At 35.6% G+C, this 18174-nt stretch overlaps 2 protein-coding genes across 8 annotated transcripts in view; one reads left to right on the top strand and one right to left on the bottom strand.

Annotated features, from left to right (window-relative positions):
- The window catches only part of LOC132797606 (sodium/potassium-transporting ATPase subunit beta-2), a 39283-nt gene extending 21447 nt beyond the window's left edge, over nt 1–17836 (bottom strand). For 2 of the 4 annotated variants that reach the window (XM_060809364.1, XM_060809365.1), the window contains exons 1-2: nt 17727–17836; nt 17520–17665 (exon numbers count right to left, since the gene is read on the bottom strand). In XM_060809364.1, the coding sequence (XP_060665347.1) occupies nt 17520–17664 (145 nt within the window). In that variant the 5' untranslated portion in view covers nt 17665; nt 17727–17836. Of the gene's footprint in view, nt 1–652; nt 875–2036; nt 2142–17519 lie in introns of those variants that run through there. The other 2 variants (XM_060809367.1, XM_060809366.1) reach the window with 2 other exon arrangements.
- On the top strand, nt 2117–7178 carry LOC132797609 (uncharacterized). Of its 4 annotated transcripts, none has more exons than XR_009633743.1 (2): nt 2117–2997; nt 7020–7178. XR_009633743.1 is itself a non-coding variant. In XM_060809370.1 (2 exons), the coding sequence occupies exons 1-2, from the start codon at nt 4985–4987 to the stop codon at nt 7119–7121; spliced, it is 336 nt and encodes a 111-aa protein (XP_060665353.1). In that variant the 5' UTR covers nt 3783–4984; the 3' UTR covers nt 7122–7178. The 4 variants fall into 4 exon arrangements, 1 of the variants encoding a protein (XP_060665353.1); XR_009633741.1 differs by lacking the exons at nt 2117–2997; nt 7020–7178 and adding exons at nt 3768–5218; nt 5457–7013; XR_009633742.1 differs by lacking the exons at nt 2117–2997; nt 7020–7178 and adding exons at nt 3768–5218; nt 5430–7013.
- Nucleotides 17837–18174: the final 338 nt, after the last annotated feature.

Below are 18174 nucleotides of genomic sequence, written 5' to 3'. Positions count from 1 at the left end.
TCTTTAAATTCGAAATTTGATATCGATCAGCAGGTTTTTACTAGGTAGGTAGTACCTACTAGGTACATACATATGTATGTATGTACATGTATGTAGATACAAATTTTAACTAATTCCTAACTGCAGTGTCAGGGCGTACCAGCGTAGAATATTTCTGACAGCCAAAAAACAAAGCTGTAGTGCTACATACATATGTACATATGTATGTACATATATAAACAACATATGTACATACATATATATATATAGGCTTACATACGAATATATGGGATGTAAGTGTTTTGTAAGGCGAAACTCATGTATGTACATATGTATGTATATAGTACATACACTTGTAGACTATAAACATTTGCATCAGCTACTCGTATGTGGTATTTAAAATTTGTTTATTTGTTTGTACTTATTTATTTCCCTAGACAGGGTTGTCATTTTAATAATATATTTTACTAATATCGTATCTTCATAGAAACGAGTAAGCTACAGTGGAGTCCAATATAAATATATATATGTACATATGTACATATATATTTATATTCTGTTGTTTTAGAATATAATAAACAATTAAAGTAGCCTTTTTTTGGTTCTGAATCTGAAATATTACTTTGTACTACAATTTACAGGTGTAACGATGAAATTAAACCACTGAACTTACCCCATGATTTACGATCTCTTCCCATAACTGTACCCTTCTCGGGATTATATAGAAAATCACTGAAACTAAATGGTTCCGGTTTGCGAAGATTTTGTAGGTCATTTTCAGTATTAGATGTTGACATTGGTACTGGTTTCGACATTTTGGTGGGTTGTTTATGTTTCTTTTTTATATGATGTTATTGTAAATACTTCGAAAATGAAGTGCACTTATTTAGACGATCTAAAAATTCAAATTATGTGTTTTTTTATTTTAGAAATACTTTAAATTTATAACATGTCCGCTTATTTCTCAATGGCTCTATGCTTTGTTTTGCATCCCGAGAATTTCTCTACACTCGTGTTTCCCCCGCTTGACTCTTGGCGCCATTTTGGCTTGCTCCTGACGCAATATACCACCACTAACCGCTTTTCAGGCAATACCAGCGAAGCTTTTTTTTTTTGTTAGTTAGAAATCAAGCATCTGTATCGTGGTAAATTAGAGCTAATGCCAATGAAACAAACATAAAACTACTGTGGCTAATGTACTAAAGACAATATGAAAATATGTCAGGATATGTACAAAAGTATACATACATACATACATACATATGTAAATATAAACATACATACATACATATATGTATGCTCATGTGCTTTTGAAGTGGAATTGCCGGTGGAGTGGTATTTTCATCGCCTCATTAGCGTTGACCATAAGATATTTTTGAATCTTTGCCTTTTATTAATATTAATAATTACAGATTTTTTTTTTGTTATAATTAAAACAAATAGCTAACCACGCACGTTGTAGGGTACTTATTAACATTGTATGTATGCACCCATGAACATACATATGTATGTATGTACAACATACCCATTATTTATAAGCGTATTTTAAGTCTCTTTGCTGATAAAAGAGAAAAAGAAAAAATTGCTTAACTTTGTCGGGGGCTACTCCGCTCTTAGCTTTGCACGTACATACATACACACATATGTATGTACAAACAACCACACCTTTTAGTTTGCAAGTGAGGCATTTTTTTGCTGGACCCGCACACTCTTACAAATATCATAATGTGATAACGCAATGAGGCTGAGCTTATAGAAATGTTTTTCTCTATAAATCATATCTTTTTTGTTAAAGTATAGTACTTCAAGACAAAATCCTCTACTGATATCTTAAAGTAACCCCTAAAGATACAATTTCGATAAATGCCAAGGCATGACTTCTTTCTCAACTATTTCAAGGAACACAAAACATTACAACAAAGTTCAAGAAATGAAATACTGAGCAGAATAAAAGGCACTGTCACAAAACAAAAGGATGTGTTATTGCACTACATTATTACTGGGCACTAGTGAAATTTACGTTGCATATAATTTATTCGTTTAAATAATAATTATACCCGTCAAGCTGCCAACGCTGAACGCTGTGCGTCGAACGTTTCGTTGACGTTCAAAACTAATTTCAGACTGAAAACCAAAACTGAGCTCTGCCTATAGGACAGTGAAACAGACTTGGCTTGGCTTGATTCTCGTGTCGGGTTTTGTATCGATACTTTGACAACAACAAGTAAACAGAGTAGCACTGTGCTACTAGCACATAACATCGTAACCACCAGCGAGCAAATTATTAAAAAAGAAATAACCCTCACTCTCTCATTCTCCTTTTCACTGTGTTTGTCTCGCAAGCGGGCTCTCTCAGCCTGGCCTTTGGTATCCGCTCTGAGCGACTTTTGAGTTTGTTTTGAGCGCAAAACTGTTAGGTCTACGGAACGGAAAATGGTTTAGCTCTAAATGTGTTCATCTTTTAGTCTCAGAGAATAGAATTACACTCATTACTCATTGAGTTTAAGAGCAGCAGTGCCACGTAATACCAGAACAGAGTGAAAATAATACTTGTACATACATACATACATATATCATAATATTCTACATTTGTATGAGCAATTCATAAAACAGTCAAATACGACGGAAAGAAATGATTTAAGTTAATGTTAAAATTGGAGCTGGAAACGTTTTTTTTTGGTGGCTTCTTTGTGTTTTAAAATCTTATCCCAAACTGACAGGCGCCACAGAAATCATTATCAACCAAATACCAACTATCTTTATGAGATTTTAGGTGACACAAAGCTGATGTGGAGTCGGTTTAAGAAACTTTTCAGCTATTTTAAAAAGTTTAATTTTATCACATTTCTTATGTTCAAGATGAAATAAAAAATGTATTATTGGAGCCAAAAACACAATACTCTTAATTATATTCGTGATTATTTTATACCATTATAAATGAAACGCATTGATAAGTGCAACATGACACCATGTTCCTTATATTAATGTAAAAAATTAAATCGGAAATGGATACTGCAAGTGCGTCAAAGATTTGTGTTTCTTTACAAATTAATTATTATATTATTATATATAAAAAATACCGTGTCGATACTCCCATATTAGAATGCATGTGAATGCCAAATCGGCAGTTCCATATGCAAAAAATAGACAACCTTTAAAACCCTGTTCCCAGATAAGCATAATTTCAAACATGCGAAAGAGTGATACGTTTCGCAATTTCCCAAAATTTTAGAGTGACCGTTTTTGGCAACATTTATAACCCTAGATTTGGCACGGAATTGGAAGATTCCAAAATTTATGTCTACATCACTCAAACATTTGCGTATTAAATAAATGTAGTTGTTAAAAAACAACAGATGAAATCACCTTCATTGCCTACTATATTTCTATGGCGACAATATCCCACATATTACTGAAACTGTGTTGCAATTTTTTTTATTTTAAATTTCATATGTAGATGCGACTAAATAATATAAATTAATGGTATTTCTCTTCACGAGAAAATACCTCATGCGCTTTCTTTTTTTTCAAATCATCCACCCTGATGCTTCTATTCAATGACATATATCATCCGATATGAATTCGAAATAATACGTTGTCTATGTTCTCTCAAGTAAATGTGTTGATTTAATTTTCTTATGCATTTCAATATCGGAGTATCGTTACGCTTAAAACTTTTTTGTACTAACTGCGAATCGAAATAACGCCGCAAAAATTTTGAAAGGCCTTTTTTTTATATGCAGTTGCGTGGAAACAACACGACTTCACGTATTTGGGAAAGCCGCTTTATAGGCAAATGGTTCAGTGTGTGGCCATAATTTTTAGGGTCATAAGGGTTGCCAAAAACGGTCGCTCTAAGATTTTGTGTAATAGAGTAAGAGTATTTAGACCAAGTATATTTGCTTTGATGATGCAGTTCTATGCAAGTGTTTATACCAAACTGCATCACGCGAACAGTAAACAAACTCAGATAGGAAGAAGAATATCAAAAACAGTGGAAAGAAATCAAACAAAAAGTAGCAATTTCACAGAGGGCATTTAAATGGTATAGATATATATAATTTTCTTTTATTATTCATCAAATGCCTCTACTTCTTTCTGTTTTACATCATAATAAGCAAATCGCTCATTAAACATTTTGTATGCCTCAGTCTATTTTCTTTGATTTTTTGACTTTGGTTTTAATTTTTTTAGAATTACAAAACAAATTGAAATAAATTTAAGGTGTCAAAATTTGCAAGTGAACCAGCTGATTTTCATGGATATCGCATTTTTTCGATAAATATACCAAAATATTAGCCAAAATATGCCGCATACAATTTATTTGTTTTAATGCATTCAACAATTTCATCTGATCCCAACCAAATTGTCAGAAATTTTAAAGACTGTAGTTATAACCGTGGCTCTTCTCGTCCATTTCCCTTCAGTCCTCGCATTAGCGAAGGAAGCTAAAACAAATTTTGAAACTTTTCGAACAGTTTCGCTTCGAAAACAGAATAAACATCATTCATAGAATGGCACAAATAACAATATTTCCGATTAAACTAAATTTGTTGTCAAACTAAAAACTTTAACAAATCCTCACAACTCAAAACATCACGCTTTCGGAAATTAGCCTCCCCGACCATAACAACCGCAATAGCCAAATTTTAATAGTTAATCGTGGCTAAATCCTGCAGGAAGTCGCAAGATAATGCTACGGCCAATAATAAAATCAGAACCTAAAATCTGTATAAGCACGATCAGATTCACTTAACCCAAGGAACCAAGGAATCAACTATAAGAAGAAAAAGAATGTATTTGCAACCCAGAAAGAAAATCTATGCTAGAAAGTCAAAATCGAGAGGACCCGACAATATTCATTTTTTAAGGATAAGGTCCTGATTCCCCATGTGGAACAGTAGCAAGACCAAATACTTATTAATTATGTATTGTTATATCCGTGGAGAAACATTTCCTAGTGAAGACACAACATAGATATATAAATTTCGCGCAAAAGTGTATAATGATTATCTCTGAAACTAGTGCGAATTTCGCAATGCTCCACTCGCTTTCCACGTTTGACGGGATTATCGGCATCGATCTGGTGACCCGGACGACCACAAAATCTAATTTTAAGTGTTGTAACCAGATGTGCAAAATTTTAAACGTGCGAAAAGCGATTCGTTTCGCAAGTTCCCTAAATCTTAAAGTGATCGTTTTTGGCAACCCTTATGACCTTAAATTTAGTACGGAAACGGTAAGAAACAAAAATTTATGTCCACACCACTAAAACATTTGCCTATTAAATAAATTCAATTGTTAAAAAACAACAGATGAAATCATATCACAAGCACATATTATTGCAACTTGTTTGCAATATTTTTTTTGGTTTTACAATTATATACTACTCAATAATATTAATTAATGCGAAAAGTTATATTCTATCCTATTCTATCAAAATGCCTCAGGCGCTTTTTTCTTAATTTGTGTTTTAGATTATTCATTTAGATGCTTCTCTTTACTTTGCCGATATGAGAGAGGAATAATAGGTTCTCTATTTTTTCGCGTGTGAAATTGATGATTTGATATCCACATACATTCCAATATCGGAGTATCGATACGTTTAAAATTTTATAGTGGTGGGAACTGCGGAACGAAATTTAGTTGCAACAATTTGCATGGAGTTGTGTGAAAAAAACAGTCGCATATGAATTTAAATTATAAGGAAGGAGGTTCTCCAGAATGTGGCAAACATATTCAAAATTATGGCAATGTGTGAAGGTGTTTTCGTAAAATCTCACAAAGCACTTGCATATAACACAAATGTCGTTTCTATCCTACGGACTAAACAGCCAAGGCAACAGCATTTTTGGTTTGAAACGTTAAATATGAATTGGGCAGACTATTTTCCCGGCAACAATAATGAGCAAATAGGAGTCATGCAACGATTACGTACATTACGTCATTAGTTTCTCGCAAAACGAAAAGGCGCATATTATATAGGACTGAATATCAGGAATGAATATCACGGGCCACACATAATTCTTCCATACCTGAAGAGACTAAACGTCCAAAATCTAAGAACTGGGTGCACAGTAATAAAGAAAGGATCTACAAAATCGTCTTCAATTATATCTTCAATTATTATAACCTTTCCTCAATCTCGACTACAAGTTTCTGGTCTACAGTACTGATTATTCAAACTGTGAGAGAGGTATAATCTCTGCTAACTCATAATTTGTAAAATTTCCTTTACGGGGCCAGAAATCCCTTTTTCAGTGAATTCGAAAACTGACTACTTCAATTTGTTGGGCTATTTCTTCGAATATTTATTAACAAATTCTTATAAAAAATATAACAAAATAAACTAGTTGATCTAATTGAGGAATAAATAACATGTGCTCAGTTATGCTCTATATGAACTTTTTAACACACGCTTATTTTTAATACTTGTTCCAAAGACCCTTATTTCTAATTACACTATTTATTCGATTTGGCATACATTCTACCAAATTGGGAATTACTTCTTTTGGAATAGCTCTCCATTCTTACCACAACTTGTGCTGTTTTGCTGAAACCGATTCGTAGAGTCCCAATTGATTTTTCACTATCGAATAGGATTGAGATCAGTCCATTAACTAAACATTTTGTTTGCGATCCATTCTTTGACGATTTTGGACGTGTGTTTTGGACCTCTATCTTGTTGGAATGTGATATCACTCTCCTTATATCCACATTTCTTAACAAAATCGCAAAGATGGGTCTGCAGAATACAAGTATGTATATATTCCAGGGGTTTGGCTAGTAAAATAAATAGTGAATAAAAGACTGCAGTAAACAAACAAGAGAGGAAGACTAAGGGAACGGGGAACAGAAACGTTATTTTCTTAGCGCAATAATTATACCGGGAAAAAACAATTAAAATTCATTGCAAAAAAAAAAAAATATATGGTTTTTTAAATTTCAAAATAAATCCGATACAATTCTAAAAATTCCGTGCAGTCTTATCACTTCTCCCAATTAGTCTATTGAACTAAATAATTTTAATTTTGTTTTAGTTGAAGCCATTAACAAGCAGCTCTAACGGAAAAATGTCTGCAGAGATATGTCGGTTGACCTATAACAGGCTGGTCGACACACTGTGGATGGAGAACGCCTGAGACAGCCCAATGTTCACTTTTGAAGGTGCGTGGTGGATGAACGGTGTTAAGCAGAGAACGGCACGGGTATACACACTCAACGGGTGCACCCGTTACTCATGTGCCTTTTCGGTAGCCTTACACTCGCGAGTGCGAGTGGCCAAAAATACTCACACTCGCGAGCCTTATACTCATGAGCAATAAGTGTATCGCGAGCCTTACACTCGCGAGTGCGAGTGCCGAGGCATACTCGCCACTCGCGAGCCTTACACTCGCGAGTGCGAGTGCCGAGGCATACTCGGCAATTTGCGATCGGTGATTCTATGCACTCGGGTAAAGCCGGTGCCGGTGGTTATGGGTGGACCGGCATGATTGTATGTATGTACATACATATGTACGTTTGTGTGTATGTATATTGAGATGCAAGAAATGCCGTCGGCTTTTTGTATTGTTCTTGTTATTTTTATGATTTTATTGTTTTAGGTAAAGAATTTCAAAAAATTCCAAAAGGTTTAACAACTAAATTTACCAACCTGACCTGACCCGACAAAATGTAACGCCCATTCATACCTAATGAATATTATAATTCAATAGGAAATGTGGAAAATCCGGGGTTTGTAAAGTGAAATTTTACCTGTTTTATGAGTTTTTGGGTTTTATATTCATCAATAACCGGAAAATCAGAAATTTTATTAACTGTTTATAACACTATTGTAAATGCCTATATAATTACAAAAGGGTATTTTGCAAATTTGTGCAATTTCCATAAATTTCAGGAAAAACCACCTGATATTTTATTTGACCATTTGTCAAAGTAAAAACACCCAAAAATCATTCAAAGAAGTCAAAAGTCATAAAATCTACCCGCGAGCCGCGACACACAAGCATCAATAGGGGTGGGGGAAAAACACCCGAGTATTTGCTCAGACACTCGCGAGTGTCTGATCAAACACTCGCGAGTGTCTGAGCAAAACACTCGCGAGTGTCAGAGCATTTCGTCAAGAGTGTCTAAAATGATCGGTTGCACGAAGAACAACCACCCGCGAGACACAAGTGTGTACAAGCCGAGTGCCTAAAATGATCGGGTGCCGAATAGGCGAGTGCAAGAAAGGCTCGAGTATGACAATGACTCATACTCGCAGCACTCGCATGATTTTGAATAAGTGTGTATCTCTCACTCGTTTTGCGAGTGCACGAGTAGCACTCGCACTCTTAAAAGTACGGGTGTGAGTCGAGTGTCGAAATTTGCCACCCGTGACGATGTCTGGTGTTAAGACCCTGACATGCAAGCACGACCCAACATTGCTTTAGCTGAAGGCAACCGTCTTCAAGCTGGACGGCTTATGGGAAGGGGCCAACCTGGACGTAGTGAACAGAAATAATATTCCGTCCATATCGGAGGTAAAGGTGCTCCTTCCGATAATCGTTCAGAGTGAGATCAATAAGGAAGCCGCGGTTTTACCTTAAAAGCGCAAAGGTGATATGGCTTGGGGCTTATGAAGCGTGTACCTTTGCCTCAAAAAATGTCATCCGACCGACAAGGTCCTACACACATTGTGGTCAAGGAAGGTAGAGGCAGATTTCGGTCTTGAGAGCGGAACCGATTCCCTCTGAACTTCAACCTGACTGACAAGGCCGAAGAGGTTTTGACGGAATTGTCCATGCAGACAGATCCCTCGCGAGCATGCTTTGGTTCAGGAACCGTGCAATATAGGTGAGGAACCCACATATATAAGTACTATTACACCCCCTCTCTGATAATAGGTAAACTCAGTTTAAAATTGAACTTAACAGGGTTTACATGGTTGAGACATTCAGAAACCCTTACAATACGGACTAGATGGAGTTCTCCAGTATTGTTACAAACACTCTAGATCCGCCGAGTGCAACCAACTCGGAAAAGCAAATAGAAACATCTGTGAATGTCCTCTCAGAAGGACTACATTGAGTTTCCCGCCAATCCAGCAGGCTCTCCAGGCCGATAAGAAGATCGAAGCTCTGTGGAAGGGCAAGCAAAAATTTGTTTCTGACTTAATCCTGTGTTGATAGACGCTATGCTGGGAATTCCAGACAAAAGATCCATCTTAGCCAAAGTAATGTCGAGGAAAAATAATTCAAAAGATATGCGTAAATACATTTCTTATGAGTTTTTGTTTACAACTGCATGGAACATTTTTTATTTCTCTACCGAAAAAAATGTACAAATGAGCATAATTTCAAAGTGCGGAAAAGCAATATATTTAGCAAGTTCCAATTTTAGAGTGACCGTTGTTGGCAAACTTTATGATTCTAAATTTTGCACGAAAATGCTAAAAAAAAACAAAATATGGGCACACCACTCAACATTTGCCTATTAAATATGTATATAGGAAATTAAAAAATACCGATGAATCCCATTCATCGATGATTCTGTAAACTTTGCCGATATAAGTGCGCAATAATAGGTTGTCTATTTTTTCGCATGTGCATCTGCTGATTTGATATCCACATTCATTCCATTTCGGAGAATCGAAGCGTTTATTTTTTTTTTGTACTGGGAGTTGCGGAACGAAATGTCGCCGCAAAAATTTTCAAGCCGGTTTTTTTATATGGAGTTGTGAAGATTTCGCACATCTGGGAACAGCGTTTAACTAACAACTGCAGCAGACTTGGAAACTCGAGTATACAGTCTGCTGCTGACTTTTCGCCATTGCCGACTTTAAATGAGATGCCAAGAAAATAGTTACTTATTTTATTCTCATCGACTTTTTTGGTATTTTGTGTTTAAAAAATATTCCATATTTATGTGCTGTTTCTATTATCATTTGCATAAACATATTTCCGAATAATAAAAGAAGAAGAACAAGACAATTTTTAGGCAACTAATACGCTGACTTGCTTACTATATGTGTGTATATTGTATGTACATATATTGGGGGGGTTACCGTTTAATATATTCGATTATTAAATCATATGATTAATTGAAACCATACAATTTATAATTGCAATTAGTCTAAACAAAATAAAAATAATCGATTAATTAATTTTTGCGTAGCAATTTTTGTTTTTTTACATGTGAATGTAATGCAATTATTTATTTATTTAGTACTGAATGAAGAAAAAATAATTAGACGCGAAGAAGTTAGCCTATTAGTCTTTTCTGTAGAAGTAGCATTCGCCATAGAAAAGACGCTCTGCCAGTACTGATGAGCCAATAAGGAAGCAATACAGGCCAGATATAACATATTCATACATATGTATGTACATATAGCTTATAATGTATAGCTCAGCTTTAAATGCTAAAACATATTATTTGCAATATTTCAACTTTTTCTCGCATAATCGTCACTGCACTTTTTCATTCATTTTGTAAAAATGTTTCTACACTTTGCTGGTTGTTGGAACCATTATAAAATGCTACTAAACATTGAGTGTCGCGATTATTTTGTAGTATACTCCGTTAATGATTCAATTAATCGAATTCCATTTTTCGATACAATTAAAGCGCTAATTGAAAAAAAATTAAACGATTGAGAGGTATCATATGATTAATCGTGCTATCACTATTGGACGAGCAAAAACATCGATGTTTCCCCTATATCGATGTTTTCGGTGTTTCCCAGACACAACATCGATATATCGAACAAAATTTTTCAATTTATAAAACAACCAAAAATGGACGAAAAAAGTAAATAAATGTATTTTAAAAACAACTTAAAATGAATATAACAGAACACTATTTTCAGTTTCTTACAAACTAACAATTCGTTTTTTCTCATTAACTAAATTTTCATTTAGGGATCTTTTGAGATCAAATTAAATCGTTATTTTTGTTAAAAAATAGGAGAATATTTCCGTATTTTGCCTCTGATGTCAAAACAGTCGATGTATCGATGTCACTATCGATGTTGAAGTTGTCAGGCCAACATCGATATATCGATCTAGCCATGTCCGTCTGTCCGTCTCACCTTCCGTCTGTATGAACACCTAGATTTCAGAGACTATAAGAAATAGAGCTATTGCAGCATTTGTTATATTTGCACGCAGATCAAGTTTGTTTGAAATTCTCGCCACGCCCACTTTCGCCCCCGCAAATCGACAAAAATCGAATAACAAGAGTAATTTTAAAGCTAGACTCTCGAGTTTTGGTTCCTGGTTTTGGTTGCGATTGGATAAAAATTGAAGAAATACTTTTGTATTGGCCAAAACGCCTACCTAATAGGGGTCTTATATGCTTTGGCTGACAGTTTGGTATATTTTGCAATCTATGGTATATCTTTAAATTAGTACCATATCAATATATCAATTATACAATTTGTCATTTTTAGTATTTTTGAGGTATATTATTTTGGTATATTTTGAGAATATTACCGCAATATTTTGATCTTATTCAAAACGGGTAGCGGGTATATCACAGACGAGCACACTCAACTGTACCTTTTTAACTTGTTTTTTATATGCTACGCCATTTTATTAATTTTGTGACCACTCGTGTCCTATTTTCTGACAAGAATAAAATTACCCATTTTATCTTTGATTATGTATACGAAGAAAACAACTTGGGCTAGGATGTTAGATTAAACGTCGAAGGAAATCGAAGGAAATCGCCAACGATCACATTTCTGATGTGGTATAGGTGCTACCCCGCAACACTACTGTCACGAACACAACCATGAGGTTGATTTACGCGGGTGCCGTAGGTCCCTGTAGTCGCAGACCATAAGAACTGGTCGGCTTATAGGAGAGAGTCAGGCAAGACGTAGTGGATAGACACAACATTAAGTTCATGCGGAAAGCCAATATTCAATTCGCAATTGTTGTTCAGGAGAATGGGTTCTTTTTCAGAAGGTAAAGAAGGAGAACCCGGCTGTTTCAATGTGCTCTTACCAATAAAGTAGGACACGTGATCCTTCAGATAAAAAAATCGAGGATAAGTTCTTTAAGCGTAACGGGTACTTTTACCTCAGAACATTCAATGAGAACCCGTTGTAGCTAGTTGATTTGGAAATATATAAATCTAGATAGCGCTACGGACTCCTCCTGTACACTGAATCCACAGTGTGTTTGCGAACCTCTACTGAATGTGCTTAAACTTAACACCACTATTAATTCAAAACAGTTTCGGTGGAGCTCCTCTTTATCATAGAAAAAGGAGTTGTCTACATGGCGTTGGTCTAGAAACCGTACATAGCAAATGGCAACAGGGAATCGAAAACTACAACCATTTTATTCCGACGATGGTAAGTAGATTGAGAACTGCCATCTTTATTGGGAAGGAGTTTAAAGCTCATATACTGCCTTATTACAGTACCTATGATCTTACTGTCGTAATGCTATAGCTGTGTAGGATGTTTGCTGTTAGCACGACTGACCTGCTCCACCGGAAGATCTCATTCGATTAGTGGTTCTCCAGAAAGTAGCTTATCATCGACACGGACGCCAATGCCCTAGAAGGAATTCTTGGATTACAACAACATTCAGTCCAGACTAGGTCCGCAAGTAAAATCCACTTGATGAAGAAGCTAGAATCAAACGTAAATATCCTTAAAAAAGGATTCCTCACCGCATTCCGTAAATTCTGCAGGCTCTGCAGTCGAACTAGAAGATCGATGCAACTTTAGTAAGTTTACTAAAATGTTCCACCTCCGCTTGGATTTATGCCTTACCCTTTAGAGCAACTCGAAGATAACATTCTCGTCGAAGGCAAGTAAATACAGTCATTGGATTCCCACCGATTATATGATATTCAGCCTTACAGTGCATCCGATGGCTAACGAGCATGCGTACATAGAGGGTGTGTCTATTGAGCCTCCTCTCTATACTCTAGTATTCTCCATAGAAAAATCATTTAAACCAAAAATTCCTTGACAATCAATGACATGCGATTTCAATAATTCCTTGACATGCGATTTCAATAATGTGCCTACTAACGCCATTACGCAGGGTCTTATTTTTATTAGCACTGCACCAGCGATCTATCGTTTCCTTAATCCTCAATTTATGGGATTGTTAGCTACATGGGGTGACTCGACCATGACAAAGGAGGTGCGATGTGGTAGTCTTGGGTGGAGTCTTCTTGCTCCTTCATTGGAATCTAGCCTTAACACATGCTGTTAATCCAATAGATGGACCTTCCAGTTAAGTGCTTATATGGAGGACAGAAGCATTTTGCAACTGCAATATAAAAGACACGGTTACAAATTTGCTTCCATTCCCCATTTAACACGTTAAAAACCTCGATCTTGCACGATTGCAAAATATTGATATATCGATATCGATTGACGATAGCTACGAAGAAAAGATCCCTTTAAGACAGCGGATCATTCAGGAAACGGCACTAAGGATTTATGGAAAGCTCGAGCAAAATGGAGAGCCCTCTTCCAGCATAGATTTCGTTGCTAGTAATGGATGGTTCGAGAAATAAAAGAAAGGTTTTCCATTCATTGCCAAAAATTTAAGGGCGAAGCGGCATCGGCCGATGATGGGGCTGCTACCACATACCCAGAAGAAATACAAAGGTTCATTAAAGAAAAGGAATTCCTGCCCAAGCAAAATTTCAACGCGGATGAAATCGATCAGATTGGTTTAACGATAGAAAAGCTCCAAGAAGGTTTTGCATATGCTAGCAGCTTGAATTTTTAAATTCAGATCCGGTCATCGAAAATACTTTTGCCTTATAAGGAGTGCTAAAAGAAGTTTTAAAAGCCACCAAACAATCGAAAATGACTGATTTTTTTATAGGGAGCCACCAAAAAAGAAAACATGTTGAAAAAAAGGAACTGGTTTAAACTATAAATGAAACTAAATCCATTTCAAATTTGATATGAATAGAAAACAAGTAAGAAAGTTACAGTCGAGTGTGCTCGACTGTGAGATACCCGCTACCCAAATTTAATAAAGCTAAAATATTGCGGTATCATATTAAAAATATACCGAAAATACTAAAAATATACCGAATGATATGTTTGGTATATCGATATAGTACACCATTCAAAATATACCATAGACGGCACAATGTGCTAGATTGTCGGCCAAAGCAACTCAGACCCCTAGAAAGTAGGCGTTTTTGTCCATACAAAAGTATTTATTTAATTACTTCCACAATTTTTATCTTATCGCAACCAAATTTTCAGGAATCATAACTACTAAAGTAGTTATTGTATAAACCAAAATTCGCAACTCTAGCTTTAAAATTACGCTTGTTATTCGATTTTTTTGATTTGCAGGGGCGAAAGTGGGCGTGGCAAAAATTTGAAACAAACTTGATCTGCGTGCAAACATAACAAATGCTGTCGAAAAAAAATTATAGCTAAATGTAGAAAACTTTTATAAAAACAGACCAAATTTGAACCATACAAAATTTTTATTGCTACCAATTTAGAATATTGTATTGAACCTTATTTTGCATTAAACCCTTTCGCTTATCACGGGGTTTACGTTCCTAGACATCATCGTGTTAAGCGAAACATGGATTCAGTACAAAATAAGAGGATATGTGTTAAGCGAGGGCCAAGTGTCATTACTGGAAGTCCAGTATCTCGTAGCGTCTGACTATACTACCCTCCTCCCTTGTACTGACGACATAAATATATTTTTTGCTATATATGTATGTAGGGCTGCGCATTCATAATGATCTCCACAACCATCAAGGCTCGAAGTTGGAAGGGGGTGGGGGTAGCATTTCTGAGGTTGAAGTTTTCGCTATTTGGAAAGCTGCAAAAGTGGTTCGGAGCTGTCATAAAATCATAAGTCAGATGTGCTCAAGTTCATCGAAGGCAATAAGAGGGCTAAATATCAACAACTCTCAGATTGTTTTTATATTCCACAGATCCTTAGATCGACAATGAAATTGATGTGGGTGAAGTAATGTGAGCTATCTACAATATTACTATAAAGGTTGTTTGGTAATGACATTCTTTATTGATTTTTAAAGACGATTTTAACATACTTAGCATTGTCCGATGTAAGTGCTATATGTACCGTTGTCTTCGATGATTTTCTACCATTTTGATGGTAACTTTTATATGCCTCTCCTAAAGAAGTCCTTGTCCCTAGTGGCAAAAAACTCGGCGATTCGATTTTCACAATCCTCCCTTGAACTCAATTTTTGTCCATCGAAAAAATTTTGCATGGCCAAAAACAGATGGTTATCGCTTGGGGCTATGTCCGGACTATAAGGTGGATGCATTAACACTTCCCAACCAAGCTCCCGTAGCTTGTGACGCGTCTCCAAAGATGTATGGGGCCTGGCGTTGTCATGATGGAACCCAACGCCCTTACGATTCACCATGGCTGGCCGCTTCTGTTCAAGTGCAATCTTCAATCGCTCTAGTTGTTCACAGTAAAGGTCAGAATTGATGGTGTGGCCATAGGGCAACACTTCATAATGGATAATTCCTCTGATATTCCACCATACACTCAGCAACACCTTCTGAGCCGTCAGTCCTGGCTTTGCCACCTTTTGAGACAACTCACCGTGCTTCGACCTGGATCTTTTACGCTTTATGTTGTCATATGTGATTCATTTTTCATCACCAGTGACTAACCGATCCAGAAATGAGTCGAGTTTATTACGGTACAACAAAGTTTCGCAGATTAATACACGGTCGAAAAGGTTTTTTTGGGATGACACAAGAGGCACCCACACATCGAGCTTTTTTGTTAAATTTTTCGACTTTAAATGCCTATGGTCGGTTTCCGTGCTTAGTTGCAGCTCCTCTGCGATGGTTCTAATAGTCACATGACGATCTCGATCCACTATTTCCATTATTTTATCCGTATCAACGGTCACTGGTCGTCCGGAAGGCTTGGGTGTTTCGGTATCAAAATTGCCACTTCGGAAACGCCTAACATTGTTCAGCGGTTTGAATCGAAAGTTTATTATCTCCTAAGACAGCAATAATCTGTCTGCGAGAATCCGCAGCAGTTTTTCCCTGTTCGAAATAAAATTTCAAAATTGCCCGAATTTCTGCGTTTGTGAACTCCATTTTAATCGATTGTAATTTTTTAACGTGTAAGCTCATGTAAATACGATTATATTTGACTTCACAAGCGAAGCACGAAATTTGAATGTAAAAACGGGTATGTCATTACCAAACAACCTAATACATATAAAGATAAATTTAAGGAAAGTGTTAAAATATAGCAGAGCACTAACAAATTTTGTTGAAGTGATTTGTAAATATAATTAAATTAAATGTAGATCGGTGAATCTTCTTCTCCAAATTCTTCTTCTTCTCCAAATTACCACTAAATTTTGCAAGAATTGTTGTTAAAAAAAGATTTTAGCTCCCTCTCTTACAAAAAAATGAAATTTATGTTTGAACACTCGAACATCGTAACTTCTTTTATTTTCGAGTGCCTCGTTTTTGTTTTCTTGGAATCTAAAAATTAAATTAGAGCTTCCCTTACCATTTTAAAGCTAATCAAGATCAATAAGTTTAGTTTTACCTGTTTGAAAACAAAATAAAGTTGTGACATAAGTTTTTTCTCTCTTTGAATGCGTACAAAGGTCGTCATCAGAGACATAATAAACTTGGAGGTCATCAATTTAAAAAGGTCATTCAATTTAGTACGGCATAAATTAGTTGCATCCGCCGTGCATTTAAAATGCTAGATTTAACAACTGTGTTATCTTAACCTTTTATATTTATTTCAACTAATAACTGAAATCAAAATCTTTGACTTTATAATGTTATATAGAATGTATAATCTATACCTCTTACAGATAATATGAATTTTCCATTTAAAGCAACCTTTTTTTTAACGCCAATTTGATTTATTCCAAAGCAATTTAAATTAGATATGACATTATTTGAATCTATACAACACTCTTCATTGTTTAAGCTTTTTTGAAAGGAAGCCTTACTCAAGAATTGGGATACATTTTTAATAGATCACATTTTGTGGCATTTTATACTTATGTAAACAACTAAATACGACAAGAAATAAGACAGACTTATAATTTTAAATTTAATCCAAACTTTAGTTTTTTTTGTGGTTAGTCTTTGTTTGGAAAACAAAATGCTTTAATATTTTAATTGCGACATAATTTATTTTGGTCAACAAATGGATTTTATAAACAGGAATTTCACAATAAATCAGCATCAATAAAATAGTAAAATTTATTGGATAATCACATGATGAGCAGTATATTTGACCCGACATTAGTCTGATACTTATGTCGGCCAATGCTGTGCAAAATAAATTACCACCCCTAATTGACGAGAGCTATTCAAAAACAAACCCTTAAGCTTTCATAACTTACATGAATTTATGAGAAAGTTACTTTATGTCTAAAATACAGTTAATTATGTGTATATGAATGAGCAAATGCATGCGTAGTTTATTAAACGCGCTATTGTTGACAACAAAAGCAGACACTTAAAAAGATTCTTTCACATTCAAATATAGCTATGTATATATGTATCCCAGACTTACCCCAACTGTCAATAGTGCGTCCGAAATATGAATTATCCTCATCGTCATAGATCATTTGCTTAAATGACTTCTTTTTTGGGCGCTCGAGTGGCCTAGCATAGTACTGCTGAAACCCATCAATGCAGTCCTCGGTAATGGTTGGCATTCTGATTATTACGTTCACTCAGATTAGTACAAATTACATACGTGTAATTTTCGTTCTTATACCTTGTACTAATCTTAATCCTATGAATTTTTATATGCGATCAAGTTGCCTTTTTGGCTTCTTCACAACGAGACTGATCGACACTTCCCGTTCCAGAAATTGGACTCAACTGAATTGAGCTCGTGCCATAATTCAAACCAAAGCAAAAATTTAAGCTGCGTCGATGTCGCAGGCGTCAAGCGTTGGTCATTATCATCAACCGAATGATCATCATAGTGTTACATATACATTCATATAATAAATAATTTGATTTTTTTTGCTTTGCCCCGTGCACGAACACGAAGCCTTGTCTAAGCAGATTTGTTCTACAAGTTGCAGCGACATGTCACTGAAGCACACGTTGATGCTGACTACGTAAACGACATCTACATCTACATGTACGTACATACATATGTATATACATAGGATGCATACATACATATATGCAAATTAAAGTAATGTTTAACAAAT

This window comes from Drosophila nasuta, unplaced genomic scaffold (genome assembly GCF_023558535.2).
Source record: "Drosophila nasuta strain 15112-1781.00 unplaced genomic scaffold, ASM2355853v1 ctg14_pilon, whole genome shotgun sequence".
Classification (NCBI taxonomy): domain Eukaryota; kingdom Metazoa; phylum Arthropoda; class Insecta; order Diptera; family Drosophilidae; genus Drosophila; species Drosophila nasuta.
This window is presented reverse-complemented; position numbering and strand designations above follow the sequence as displayed.